At 41.1% G+C, this 15,602-nt stretch overlaps 1 protein-coding gene across 1 annotated transcript in view; it reads right to left on the bottom strand.

Annotated features, from left to right (window-relative positions):
* Positions 1 to 15,602, bottom strand: part of gas7b (growth arrest-specific 7b) — a 65,820-nt gene that overhangs the window by 32,408 nt on the left and 17,810 nt on the right. Inside the window, exon 2 of the mRNA XM_076093590.1 lies at positions 9,097 to 9,211. Coding sequence (XP_075949705.1) covers positions 9,097 to 9,211 — 115 coding nt within the window. The remainder of the gene's footprint in view (positions 1 to 9,096; positions 9,212 to 15,602) is intronic.

The following is a 15,602-nucleotide window of genomic DNA, read 5'->3' on the forward strand; positions in this document are numbered from 1 at the left end:
AATCCAGGAACGAGTGATACAAGACAACACACACTTCCAGGGAATCGACAGTGTGAGCATTTCCACAATTGACCGTGTCCTCCATCGTAACAGGATACGAATGAAACAAGTATACAGAGTACCTTTTGAGCATATAGCATTGAATATAGCATTGTCTCTGTACAACTTACTAAATTCTACATACATTATATTGTATTCCTACACAGACAATATTTGACTTGGAATCCTTGGACAGACCCCATGAGTTAATCTTTGTCGATGAAGCAGGCTTCAATCTAACAAAGAGGAGAAGGAGAGGCCGAAACGTGATTGGACAGCGGGCCATTGTTGAAGTCCCTGGTCAACGAGGTGGCAATGTCACAATCTGTGCTGCTATCAGCAACCATGGTGTTCTACATCACCATGTTACACTCGGGCCATATAACACCCAGCATCTTCTAAGATTTCTGGCCAATCTAAGAGATATTTTATTTGAGCAGCAGGGTCAAGAGCTAAATGAGAATCCCATTCCCACCAATGTGACAGTGCTGGACAATGTCAGTTTCCACCGAGCTGCTCAGGTAAGGGAATGGTTTAACATCAATGGTCAGTTTATGACCTTGTACCTCCCTCCATACTCGCCTTTCCTGAATGCGATTGAGGAGTTTTTCTCCTCATGGAGATGGAAAGTGTATGATAGACAACCCTACACCAGAGTAAATGTGCTGCAAGCCATGGAATTAGCCTGTGGTGATATAGGTGAGGAATCATGTCAGGGCTGGATACGGCACACAAGAGGCTTCTTCCCCCGTTGCCTCAGGAGAGAAAATATTGCTTGTGATGTCGACGAAGTGCTCTGGCCTGACCCAGCCCAAAGACAAGAAGAAGCACATTGATGACATGTTGACTCCTTTGATTTTTGTCCCTTTTACTGTAGTATTGTATACTGTAGTAGGCCTACAGTGCATTGTAGGCTGTATAATGTACAATAAACAAATTGTATGGCCTTGAACATCATGCTTTCTATTTGTTACAGTAACAGTACTGACTGCTCAATAGATTTTGACTGGTTGCAGGTTCATATCAACAAAGAACAAGAATTACAGTATCACAGAGACAAAGGACACGTTTGTGAGATGCAGGGTACAGTACTGTAAAAATAGGGGTACAAGGAGGAGGAAGAACAAAAGAAATTGCAAAGAGCAAAGCACAGTAGTAATTTCTGATCAATTTTGAGCTACTGTAATAGAACATGTTTTCGTTCATATGAAATTTGTTTTGAGATTAAAAATCTACTTCTCCCTGAGAACTATATGTTTTGAACAATGTGTTTTCTATTTATTGGTGTATTGTTTACTGACTGCTTGATAGTGTATATTATTTTGATCACTTTGTTTATGATTTGAGAGCAGTGTTTGATTTTGAGCACAGGTAAAACTGTTTTGAGGCGAAAGTTTCATCTTGCAAGAGGATTCAGAGGTTTTGTAAATAGTGCTTGAAGATGAGGTTTTGTGTTTACAGTTTTGAGAAAATGGGTGACCGTTTCAAGAAATGTGTCTTAGCAATCGAGAAAAACTGTAATGAGCCCTTTACTGCCAGCATAGAAAGAGGCACGGACATGTAAAGAGCTCTTATTTCATTTGGGCTTTTTGACCGGCTCTGCTCTATTTAGCGCTGCTTAAAAGAGGAGACAACTGAGCCAAGCCCATCAGCTCAAATGACACGCATGGAGGGGATAACTGGCAGAAGGCTTATGGAGAGCGACTGTGCCTTCACGTCTGATGTACAACACCAGTGCGCAGCCTTTACTCACTGGCCCTAAATGCCTCCATTTCTCTCCGTTAGCTTGTCATAAACAAATCGATACTGTGAAAAATATGGGATATTAACTTTGGGTAACGAGCGAGGACCATTTGGGGTTCCAACGAGAAAGTGTAGCGAAGAGAGTGTCGTAGAATACACTTTTCAGAAACGAATATAATGAATGTTACACACATCGTTAAGTCGGTTATATACCGTTACAGACCTTTTTGATATTTTTAATTGAACACGTCCTTTCTATATTTTTCACTCAGATGAAACATCCTTTTATATGTTTTGTTCATGTGACTGTAGGTATGAGGTGTGAAATCCCAAATGTTGGCCACGATGTCAGACACCTGAGTGGAACAGGTTGAGTTTCTAGGCAACTGGCTCCTGAAATGCAGATTGTTGATCAGTTCTGTCAAACAGGCATTCATACAGGTGAGAGATCAGACTTGGCACCTGCCAGAGTCATAGCTCCAGATACAGTGATGCATATGCAGCAGCAGCAGGAGTGATTTTCATCAGCCGCCTCTTCAAAGACGAGCAGAAGTCGAAAAACTAGCCAATTACTCAGCTCAATTAAGCCACTTTACCCTTTGTGGAATAGCTAATCCGCACTTTTCAGGCCTGACATGGATCTTAATGATTTGAATTCATGATATCTATTCAGGTTTTTTTATGGAACATAAAAAAAACATCAGTTTATGCTTCTCTAATTCACCAAACATCAGTTTATGCTTCTCTCATTCACCAAAGTCAGTCACATTTCATTCCGCATGCATCTGTGGTTCAGTCAGCAGAGTGTAGCAACGCTTCAGCGGCTGACAACTGAAGACAGTGGCTGCATTGTAGCAGATGTGTATAAGTGGATGTATGAATGAAAACAGTCAACAGCAGGTCGAAAAACAAAAAACCTGGCATCAGCTTAGTGCCTGCCAGCCACGCCACAAGTGATGCAAGACATCTCCGATTCTGAACGGGGAGATGCAGAGAGTGGCCTAGTTATAGCTTTGACACAGCTATATTTTATTCATGACCATATGACACTTGGCCTTGATGCATTAGCTACCTCCTGTCTCTGACTATGATCAGTCAAAACAGCTCATTCAAACTGCTCATTCAAACTCTGTATCATCCCAAATAGGAAAGTGAGTGGTTAAGGATCTCCTCTCATAGCAAGCAGAAGATACACTGTAGCTATTGCAGCATCTACAGTTGTGCAAGACGATAACAGCAGATGACGGCAGGCTGGAGTATGCATTTTAATGACAGCTGAGCAGACAGTGGCATTGCGACTTAATGACTACGTTTACATGCACTTTCATATGCCACTATTATTCCAGATATGACAATATCCCGAATTTGATGTGGCTCATATGAACATCCTATTCTATTTGGATATTCTGAATTAGGCCTTATTCCGAATGGAGCATTTTTTCCGATCACGACGTGGGATATATTGATATTATTTGGGTTTTAGGAGCATTCTTTGGACATGTAAACAGCACATTCAAAATATGCCTCTCAATAAAGGACGTTTTACGTTATTCGTAATATACAAGGAATATACTAGAGTATTAATTTTCATTAACCATGTAAACAGCTTATTAGGAATATTTTTTTTTCGGAATAAGGGCAAAAACCTGAATATGTGGTCCATGTCAATGAAAGAAGAAGAAAGAAAACCACATTTGTTGATGTAAATTTGTGATGCAAATGACAATCCAGCCATGCAGTGTAACAACGGGATGTAATATTGTTATTATACAATGTTTATGTTTTTCTATTTTAGCAGCATTAATGAAAACCTTTTTCCCACAAGATGCAGCTCAGCGAGAGTTACCAATGTGACAGTATGGGCACTTCCACGCTGGTTAAAAAAAACATAAAGAGCTTCTTTTAATGCTAGCAAACTAATGATTGTTGTGTTCCAATCAAATTTGGATAGTGAACCTCAAGAACATGTTTTTCAGAAAAAGATTTACAGAAACAGAAGCTTGTGGAATAGTGGCGACTCGCTATGTGCAGACTAGCTAACACAGTATTCAGTATTAACACTTTCTAGCTACAAACAGATATCAGCTGAAGCCTGGCTCTCTTTGAGTTGAGGGGCTGGCTGCTCTTTAGCTGTGATAGGAGGGTGACTGTATTGTTTATGCAAATATAGGTTTAAATGAAATGGTTTATACTGATTTTGTGTCAAAAAAAATATTTACAGGACATATCTGTATGAGAATATCATGCCATTTCATTCAGCGTGGCTTTGTAGAACAAAGGCAGTAAAACTGCCTGTGCCATAATCATATTCTTCCGGGCGAAAGTACAAAAGTTTGCCGCGCTTCTCCTCACACAGCGTTGCCATCACCTGCGCAACAAATACATCAAAACGTGCGGCCTGATCAGGAATCGTGTGCTATCTATTTTTTTTGTGAAAAACTGAGCAAAATTTCTCCATTCACTTGAATAGGGTTTTGGCGTGAAGAGAGCTAAAAAAAACACTTAACTTTGGGCCCATAATGACTAGCCATACATTAACGTAGAAAAATGATTTGAAGTTCAAAACGTAGACAAAACGCTGGACTTTATTGAGCCAAATAGACATTTTGATAGCTAGCACAGTTTTCATTAAGTCAACATTTAAGTTTCAGGAAAAGTTTGGGTCCGTTTCAGATTTTATAATGGGTGTGTATTGCACGGAATGTTCAGCGCTAGAGTGATGACATCACGGTCAGAGTGGAGCGGAGCAGGAAAATATTCTGTGATTTTTCCAAACAAATTGCTCCAGGTCCTATCATTTTTACTCTTTATACACTATTTTTGGCCAAAATGATTGGAAATGTTGTGTCTATGGAATCCAACGGACTTACACATTTGGCTCAAAGAGCCGCAGAGCGACATGAACTCTAACCAACTGCTCCATTTGACTCCATGTTAAATCTCACCACTAATTTCTCAAAGAAAGCAGATGGTACCAGTTTTGTTTATTGCTCTGGAGCTCACATTTTTAACACCACAAACATAAAAATCACATCAGCGCGTTCGGCAGAGTGTTATCTTTCTCATGGTACCCATATTTTGGCACTCAGACTCCTGCTTTTTGTTAAAAGGAGGCAGGAGTTTTGTTCAAAATCACTGTTTAGTGTAACATTTCTTAATCAGTCTGCCTCTACAACCAGGTGCGTCCTCACCATGGCAAACAGTTACACGCACGCATGCTCTCTCTCTCTACACACACATATGCACACACACAAATGACTTGGAGATATTCAGTCAAAGGCATTGTCAGACCTCCTGTCTGTCTGTCTCTCTCTCTCTGTCTCTCTCTCAATGTGTGTGTCAAACATTATGATTCCGTCTCCTCCCCCCCTCTCTCCCCCACCCAGGCCCACCCTTTCAAAATAAAAGCCCCACAGAGTGAATTCTAACTGGAATGCTTGTGATGAAGTCTGTCATTTAATATCCTCTGTGTATGTCTCAAACATTATGATTATGTCTCCTCCCCCCCTCTCTCCCCCACCCAGTCCCACCCTTTCAAAATAAAAGCCCCAGGGAGTAACTGTATCTTAACATGAACCTCAGAATGAGGTTATTAAGCAATGTTCAAGTCTTTCCATCACAAATACAGAAATGTAATTTCCAAAGGTATATATCTAAGGTATATATCTCAAATACAGAAATGTATTTTATTTAATCTTTAGCTTAAACAAAAAATAATCTAAAATGTATGAATGTAGTATGAATCTAAAATGCAGAAAAGAGAGAAGCAATATCTCAATTTAACCTCAATGATACTACCGGTAATATTGGCGTATATACAGTATATATATATTGCGACATCTTCGGGCAGTAGAAGCCACACTGTCAAAATTTCTTGTGGAATTTTCTAGTTTAATTTACAAACCAAATGAGGAGTTGTTCATAGTTTAGTATGAGTCAGTTGTTATTCAAAAATACCTGGAAACTGAAGGGATGGTCTGTGTGCTGTACATCTACAGTATGTGTGCTGGGATTGTTGAGTATTCGGACTGGTGTGTTTATAAAGCAGCCCACTGGTCAGGCTGGGATGAGTGGAGAGTCTGGTGCAGACCACAGCACCCTGTATCGCTGCACCCAGCAACACAGGAAGGAAAACCGAGAAAAAAACACGCCCTGACGCAAGGACATGCAGCCCTCAACCACGCATACTGCTCTGTTACTATAGCGATGCAGAATCATAAACACACACACAGGACCGTATCTAATCTTGCTGAACTTTACAAAAACAAAAGGCTTCAGCAAAAATAGCAGAGATGCCATAAATACCAGTAGTTTGAGCAAAACTGTTATCAGATGGGTTTGTTTGGAGACAGTTGCTGGGGAGGTGAATGGACAGGACCACAGGCCTACAGTGAGTGTGTGTTAGCTGAGCAGTCTCACTTAAGTCCTGGAGGTTTTGTGTGCCCTCAGAGACCAGTTTCACTACACCACAGCAACAATCTTTATGAACCAAGGTACAGATGTGTTTTTTTACACGCAGTAAGTTATGAAAAATGAATAATTTCCAAAGGAAAACGTGGACTCCTTTGTTCCAGCATGCTATTCTTGTCATTTCTGACTCCGTACCGCTGGAATTTGATCCGTTTTACTGCTATAGATAAGCCTCCCAACCCTGTCACATGAAGACAAAACAGATCTGTTGAATCCCCACAGGAATAATGTGGACACTAAGGGGGAGGAGTCAAATGCTTTGAGTATCAACACATTCAAGATGATCAAAAGAGCCCAAAGAGTCTGGTTTGTTTCCAACTTTTTGGACATTTTTGGTCATTTTATCTATATAGAGAAGGAGAGGAGGAAGAGGAGAGGACTCCCCTGGTCTTGTGGCTGTGTGGAGCCCTCGGCTCATTCTAGACCCTCTTTAATGGCCACAGTTTGACCACCGCAACCACAATCAGAGATGTACATGATGTGGTCTGTCAAAGTCCATGTGCTTTCTCTTATTTTAGCACTGTGTATTATATTCCACTCATATCACTCAAACAAGGCTCAGAGATTTAGTAGGATGAGATAAAGTCATGGCCAGCGTTTAAAACAGCAAAATCCATTCATACCCATGGAAGTAATGGATTTGCTCGCAGGGACAGTCATCATTCGCTTTTCAACCCTGTCGACTAATTATAAACTGCTCCACAAATGGGGGAGAGTTTGCAGAAAGTCTTGAGACTCGAGTCGATACTATAATACATCTTTGAAATAAACTCGGTGAGCGACCGAGCTCTTCAATAAACGCTTTATTTATTTATAAATGATGCAGAAACCTGAGAACGAAATGCCAGGAGGGAGTAAACGGCACAATACAGGGAAAACAGAAAGCAGTTTGGGGAGCCATCGTGTCCCTTCTGGCTAGCCTGTCGGCAGTTAGCTGACCAGCTAGCGAGAGGTCACTACGTCTCCAAGCTTCTACCTCCAAATATTTTGATGTGCCACGTTGTGGTGTGACTAGGCTTTAAGAATACCAAAATGTTCTTACATGACGCCTGTTGTCACTCCGTGTGACTGGTAAACACTGCCTCTCAGAATGGCAGATTGGTAAATGGACTTGCATTTATATAGTCTTCCGACCACTCCAAGCACTGCACACTGTCAACTTTCACCGATTCACAACCACATCCATATACTTGTGGACTGGAGGATCCAGGATCGAACCGCCAATCTTCTGATTAGTTGACGACCCGCGCTACCTCCTGAGCCACAGCCGCCGAGAAACCTGCACTTTCTAACTTTTATTATATCCTGAAGTCAAAGGCACGACAAGATATTAGTATCATCAGTCAGGTTCTGCAATGAGTTCACTCAGGGAGAGTAAAAGCAGGCTATGTTGCTGTGTCTGCGGAACAGACGAGGGTATTAAGCTGTCTCTATGTCACTGTGTGTGTGTGTCTGTGTGTGTGTGTGTGTTCAGGGAGACACTGAGAGGTGATTGTGCGTACAGAAACAAGGCACTATCAGCAGCAGTATCAGATCTTCTGCGCCCTCTGTCTCTCACTGGTACCATCACTGCTGTACAGACACAGTGTATGTTACCTCCATTACTGACAGATGAAATGGCTCACATATTCTTATGATGAGTACAAGCTCGTCGATGGAACATTCTTCATGAAAGATATTGCTTTGGCAGGAAAGGGTTTTACATAAAGACTAAAAGGGGAAAATGAATGGTAAGAAAAATGTCAGGAACCTCACAGAAACCTGTTTTCACTTAATCTTTTGCATGTTGCCTTTCAGTCACTTTGATAAGAATGAATCACAGAACAGTCCTCCCATATCACAGTAGTGAAAAAAAGTACAAAAATGCCCAATGCCCAATCTGGATTTGGTTATTGACTAGCCAGAATGACTTACCAGATATCTTGAATAAAAATTCGGAGACGTCATAATGTAATTACGATTAGTCAAAATGACATATTGAAGACATGTATTCGATATAAATGCTAAAACAGCTTGCCATACAATGCCACAAGGGAGAACTGAATTGTTTATATTAATAATCAACATTTTGACTCGTGAGAATTGAGTTGTACATATCATTAATTAGAAGTACAAGTTGTCAAAATGACATTATGGACATGTTGACTTGGAATTATAACATGTATAACACAATTATAACATCTGTAATTGAGTTTAAATAGAAGTCCATGGTAAAAGTAATTAAGTTACAGATATTTATAATGAACGATTCCACTAGTAAGACAATAACTGTTGATACCTAGAATTAACATTTTGACTAGTGGGAAATTAATTGTCGATATAATTAATAAGAGTCATTATAGTCACAATTACATTATGGATGTGTTGGCTTGGAATTATGACTGGTCAAAAACAAACTGTTGATATGAATAATGAGCTATTACCACTACTGGCTATCTGTTAAAATGGCTTGTCAAAGAAGGGTGCAGCTGTCAGAGGGGGGTTTGGCCTGATGTGGGCAAAGCTGAAAACCCATTTCTGCAGTCTAAAATGTGGATGTTCTGCCTCTTACGTTTACACAGTGAAAACTTGTTTATTATAACGAACATTAAAGAAGTTGCTCAACATTATGGAAAATGCACTCATTTGCTTTCTTTTGGAGAACGAGATGAGAAAATCAACCTCGTGTCTGTGCATTAAGTATGCAGCTGGAGTCAGGAGGTGATTAGCCTAGCTTAGCATAAAGGCTCCAAGTAATTAACATGTATCTTGTTGACTTAATCCATACATAAGCAGAATGTAAAAACTTTGATTGTGGTTTTAGGAAGAATGTGTGCTGGACTGTTACATTTCATTGGCTCTTACCGTTGCTTGTGGTGTTGACGTAGTATCGCCCTTGTGGAGACATGTAGCATCTCCACTGAGGAGGCAGGGGGTCTTTGAGGTCCTCAACAGGGAGCTGACTCAGAGAGGCTGTCCTCTGTCAAAACAGACAAAGTGAGTTTGTGTCAGTAACCACAAACAGCACAGTGGAGGTGAATTGAAAACATGTTGGATCAGCAGACAAAGATTTATTTCTCAAGGCTCTGTCATTGGAATAATTGCTAGAGATAAACAGATAACAGAAATTCAAAGAAAACCATGGATGATCGGGCTGCACAACAGTTGTAGACGAAATGTGCAGCGCTCAGCTCGGGTTCAATGTGGTTCTCATTTCCTCAAGTATTTCACAACCAGCAACCAATGACATCATAGCGGAGCAGGCTGCGATAACACCGCTGCCACACAAAGAACAACAAAGTGCCTCTGAGACCCTGAGCTCCAGAGTCAGCGCTATGTGCACACAACATACAGCTGAAGAACACAGGAGAGCGTGGAGGCAAACAGCACACATCTGCTCCTGATTAGCAGGAAAACAACAGGCTGAGACCACTGTAGCACAGAGTGGGGATGATGCTGTTTGGAGACTTGGGAGAGCAAAACGAAATTCCATATCAGCTACAGTTTGGTTATCGGAGTTCATGCCAAGTCACTGAAGCATCTAGAAGAGGTTAGTGTAACTGCAAATCAGTCCAGTCTCTACAGGCTGGAAATTAATTTAACAGAATAGAGTAGGAGAAGGAGGAGGCTTTGCAGCCATCACGGACATAAACATAAATGACCGTTTGCTAAACCCCATCTCTGAACAGCCATTGCCCAATCATAACTTTACAACCAAAACTAAGCTTGGAAGGTCTGCCAAAATCCTTTCCCAAACCAAAAACACAAGTAGTAAAAGTGTAAGGAATGGATTCGACTATGTGTTTGTCTGCTCTAATGTGAGCTGCAAACGTTAACATGTTTCTTGGAAGTAATATTACTTCCAAGAAGCATTTCATACTTTCATACTACATAAAATAGTCAATGTTTTCAGCCAACTCATGGATTTCCCACTCCGACAGCCCACCCGCGGCCGTTGGAGTGTTTAGTGTACATCTGTGTCATGTACACAACTGCTATGTAAAAGGTAGGCACTGATGCGACATATCTTTGGAAAGCTAAGATTCTTGTAATTCGATTTATGCAAACCATTTCAAGATACAATCACAACAGCAGGTACACTCAACGCCTCTGTCAGACCACCAACCCACAAACAAACGATTACAATATCGAGGCAACTCAACTATGAAGCTTGACAGTAGTTCACCCATCGATAATATTCCAACAAAAACGGTCTTGTTACATTGCCAAAGGTCCAGACCATCCAATCCAGTAAAATATTTAGTCCAAAACACATTATTACATCCATAAATACCCACGGTATGTTGCCCACAAATACCCACAATGTTGCATCATTTCAAATTAGCCGGCAGATATGCCTAACTATCTATGTATTTTCCAACGTAACTCCAGTTCACATGTAAATATTATCGGTCTCTGTATTGCAAATTGGCGGCTGCTGTCTGACGTTTCGATTGAGACCTCAATGGACCCAATAGGAGCTTCCATGTCCTATCCACAGCCTAGAACAGCCAACGAGGGTCCGCATTGAAGGACAGTGCCTGCCCCTCTTCTTTCGTGTAAAGCTCGGCCAATTACAACCAATCGTTCTGATGACTGACGCTTCGTATAGCCAATGAAATTTCGAAAATAATGATATACAGCTTCAGGGGGTGGATTTAGAGGCAGAACACGGAAGTCACCTGCGAAACCGCGAGTCAGGTCGCTGTGTCCGTGCGGTAAATGCAAAGTGTGGTTTTTCAGAGTTTTGGAGAATTTAGGAAAGTAAATAATGGTGAAATAACTTATAGATAACTGTATTTAGACATAAATAAGATATAGCTTGAATTATGAATGCAAATTTCTACACAGCCTAGGTATGTTACTATGGTTACCATGGGTCCCCAAATGTCCTTTTTTGGAAAGCGCCTAGACATACCCTTAGTAAAACATGTGTAAAATATTCATTTTCTGTGGTATTGTTATCAAATTTGAACTTGGACTAGGTAAGGCTTCATGCTGTGGTCCCATTGTGTGTTTCAGCTAATAAGTCCCAGTTATAGTCATCTGCAGGCATCTGTTTGCAAAAAAATATTCAGGCGGAAATAAAAACTTTCTACCTCAGTGTGTTCCAACTTCTATTAGTCAAAACCAGTAGCACGTACAGGGATTCTGACTATTGAGGAAAGAGTGTTACCTTTCAAAAGAGACCAAAACCATGCATGTACTCCAAATGATTCAAGAACAGCTTTCAATTTACTTTGGGTATGCCTTGGATAGGCGTTTTAGGCGAATTTTACAGGAGTGGTAACAGGTTATGAAATGTAGCTTAATTAGCTTGCTAGCTATAGCTGATACAATCTGCCTCTGACAGTTTTCATTCCAGCTGTAAAACTTGAGATTAGAAGCCTGATTTCGTCTACCTCTGACTGAAGTCAAGGTCCCATTGTTTCAAAAATGATGTGTAGTGAATCCAGCAAACGCAGCAACAGTAGCTAAGACTCAGCAGTCGGTCAGGTGGTGATGCATTTGGACCTGAGATAAGGTATAAACCAGAACAAGCTATTTGATGTTTCTAAAGTCTCTACTCTGACTCTGAGAGGTCTTGGGATGCAACACTTTGGGAGATGTGTGGATCAGGGCATGTCATGGGAAACAGAAATGCTATTCATCATCACTACACACTGTCACACACCAGGGAGAGGACAGATCTAAGCAAACCTTTCTTCATGGATATTATCTATATTATCACCTTTGTCTTGGTAATCAAGCAGCACTGAGGACGGATTTATGCACAAACTGCTCACATGCATCACCTCAGCAGAAAGTTATTGTTGGCCCTAGCTGGAAGAAGCCAGAGCTCCCAGGTTCCACAGGACTCCCCGGGTGACTTATGACTGCATGTAATTACACAGTCTCTGACAGCGCTGCAGCCATGTGTTCCCTTTGATGGTCTCGTGGTCACTGTTATATTTGTCCTTCGTGTGCTTTGAGAAACTGGTTTTCTTGAATAGTCAGTCATTTCCAACAGCAGTGAAAAGTAGTAATGGATCTAACAATTGGTAAACTCCAACATGCCGTGAAAGAAATATGAGCTATTTCCAACCACGTCAGTGACACAGTATCTCATGTTAATGTAGGGAAAGGAAATGGAGAGAGAAAACGTCAACATGAAGGCCAAACCACAGATACAGCTAAGTGCTACACTACATGTATGTGTGCAGAGGCCAGGCACCCTTCAGTTGTCCAACATGGGTTATTATTACACATTCTTTTCACTGTTTCAGTGTATAGCTGGGTGAAAACAGCACAGAGTAGGCAATAGCAATATCTCCATGAACAAATTTGATTATTTTAAGGATTAGAATAGCTGTATGGAAAGTGCAAAATGAGTTCCCTCAATTGGGAAGTAGTGAGCATACGACCTGGATTATACTACAAGTCTGTTAGAGTTTGTGAAGGGATGTGTGCATATAGTTTTACTTATGTTTCCCCTCAAGAAAAACTTGTTAGCTCCGTCAGCACTGTTATCTATGAGCTGCCGGCTCAGGGGTCACCATGTTGAGAACCTTTAGGAGGCAATCAAAATGCTCCTAATCTCATATACCGTATAGCACCTCCTTTCCTTTGGAAAAAGTGAATATTTCCTAACTTTTTCACTTCTCTCTGACTCAGTATGTTACAGGTCTTACTGCCACCAGGGGTTTTACATGGTTTGCACTGATGTTAATGGACGACACCTCTGTTAAAATTAATCCATTTTGCTTAGAAGTCTCTAAGAACGTTCCTCACATTCAGTGAGTTTGGGAATGGGTGATATGGACAAAATACTCCATTATGGTATTTTGATTTGATATTGAATTATTGATAAATATAACATGATTGAAGTGATTTTTGCTGTTAAATAAATTGAGAAACTGTTGATGAAGATCTAAACGCTCCAGGTTCCCCTCTACCGTCAGTTAGACTGTGTTCATGAAATAGCTTCTTTACAAAATAAACTTGTCTCCACAGATAAAGGTCCTGTGTTTGTTTGACCCATCCTACACGGGCCCCCCCCCCCCCCGCCCTAAGTCGACTACCACACTCTTCATACTGCGTGAGTTGCTCTGAGTGTCTAATAATGACATGGATGGGTTTACATTGGATTTGGTTGAAAGCCTGATGCGTCTCATACAGACGCTTAAGGATGCCTCTGTGCACTGACCAAGCGTCTCATTTGATGAGTTGGGACTGAGACCAGAATGCATATGATCATCATCAGTGAAATGATACCACAGTATAGTTTTTTCTCTGAGAAATGGTCTCAAGAGCAGGCAAAGACAGAGGGCAGGGGGCCGCTTATAGTCAAGAGGACCCGGATGATTTGCAAAACTCTTGGACATGGAGACATTTAAGGTTGTTGACGTGGTTCATTCCAGTGCTACGATTTAAAAAAACTCAATGTACCTCTTTATCTACAGTGTAAGTTTCTGTCTCAAAGCTTTGCCTGAACAGTGTTGAATCACATGAGCCCCACACATCTGACAGTCCTGTCACACACTCAAAACTAAACAGACATGAGTGAGAGAATGGGAGCACCTTGGTGGTGGGGAGTATGACGAAGCTCAGAGCCAGCTCTTCTCGCCATATGCAACATTAAATAATGCACCATTCCAGCTGGTTAACCTTCTAAACCCCAGACTGCCTTTGGCTCCACATTCACAGCATGCCAGAAAAGCCCCTGGCAGAGAACAGAGGGACCCATCGATGACCGAGGAGAAGCTGCTGAATGTGAGCTCCACTCAACAGTCTGAGAGATGAACCTGCATTCGTCATTGCAGCAGTCCATTGAGAAACACCATCCTGAAGAAAACGAGGAAGGAGGAGGAATCCACCCAGCCTGTCCAGACTGTGACTTTAGTGATTCATCATTATTTTGTTCAATACGGAACATGAAACAAGCTTTATTGCACTTGGAAATTCTAAACTTCAACTTCAACTTTTAAACTTCACAATTTCACATCACACAATTATGTGTGATGTGAGAGTGACAAACCTACAGAGAATTATCACTGAACTTTTATTTTGGTTTTACAGCCCCAGGAGTTTCATTTATAACTTACCAACAAAACGGGGCCTGAACGCCACTTCACACGCAAAAGAAGAGAGAATCTGCGCACCTGTACGCAAACTCTGACCCATGCGTACGCACGTTAGGGAGACACAGAAGGTGAGGTGGTGAATTAAAGCCAGATTGTAGAATATGAGAGGCATCATCAAACGTATAAGGACTCCTCTCTCACAGTTAATTTAACTTCATAACACAGGTTACTTACAGATCCACTTTATCGTAACCATTAAGCCCAGCAGTGTTATTTGTGGTAGTGCCTTAACTATTCCACAAGCACCTTTTAATTGTAAAAGATATAAACCAACTCAAACCTCAAATCAAATTCAGCTCAATATTTCATCTACGCTGTCTGTTCAGAGGAGAAGGCCGAACTAGCGACACTTGTGTTCAGCTGTGGAGCAGCTGATGAAATCATCATCATTGGTTGTACACACACTGTATATGAAGTGCCATCTTGGATTACAGCCGTTGCCATGTTGATTTTTTTTGCAACCGATGAACAGAAGTTACCATATTTGGACTGAGGGGGAGTGACGTAGAGATGCCCTATACGTCTCTGGTAGAGACCTGTCAATCACAGTGAGCCCGCCCTAAAGCATCCCCTGCTTTATGGTCTATTTGACTCTAAATGGACCATAATGTACTAAATGAACATCATGCTGTATTGAAGAAGACTTGAAACTAGAGATTGAGACCATAAACCCATGTTTACAATGTTTACTGAGGTAATAAATCAAGAGAGAAGTAGAGTCATTTTCTCATAGACTTCTATACAACCAGAGGAGTCGCCCCCTGATGGACACTAGAGAGAATGCGACTGGTTGTACTTAACCAAGATAACATCATATAGCAATAAAGAATAGCAGAACAGAGCCTCGATGGTTTATATTAACATCTTACTGTGTATTTATCACCAAGTACGATTTCAGTTTCCATTAGTTTTTGTAAGTAAAATCGCTGCAGTGAACACGACTTTATTGATTAATTTATGCTTTATTCCATAGTGACAGACACAGCATACTGTACTGACAAACTGCAAACAGCTATCTGATACTAGTAGTAGAGCTCTGTAGACACAGCGTCACACACGCTGCCTCCAGTCACCTCACCAGCTTATCTTCAGCCCTCACACCATCACTCCATACCCTCATTATGAGTGCTAAACTTAATACAGGCCAGTTCACCACAAAAAAAGTGTTCACCTATCAAACTTCCTGCTCATCAGCAGCTCATTTCTATGCATCATCATTCATGAGGAGCTTTGCATTGACCAGTTCTG

This window comes from Anarhichas minor, unplaced genomic scaffold (assembly GCF_050575085.1).
Source record: "Anarhichas minor isolate MPS153535 unplaced genomic scaffold, ASM5057508v1 ptg000017l, whole genome shotgun sequence".
NCBI classification, from domain to species: Eukaryota; Metazoa; Chordata; class Actinopteri; order Perciformes; family Anarhichadidae; genus Anarhichas; species Anarhichas minor.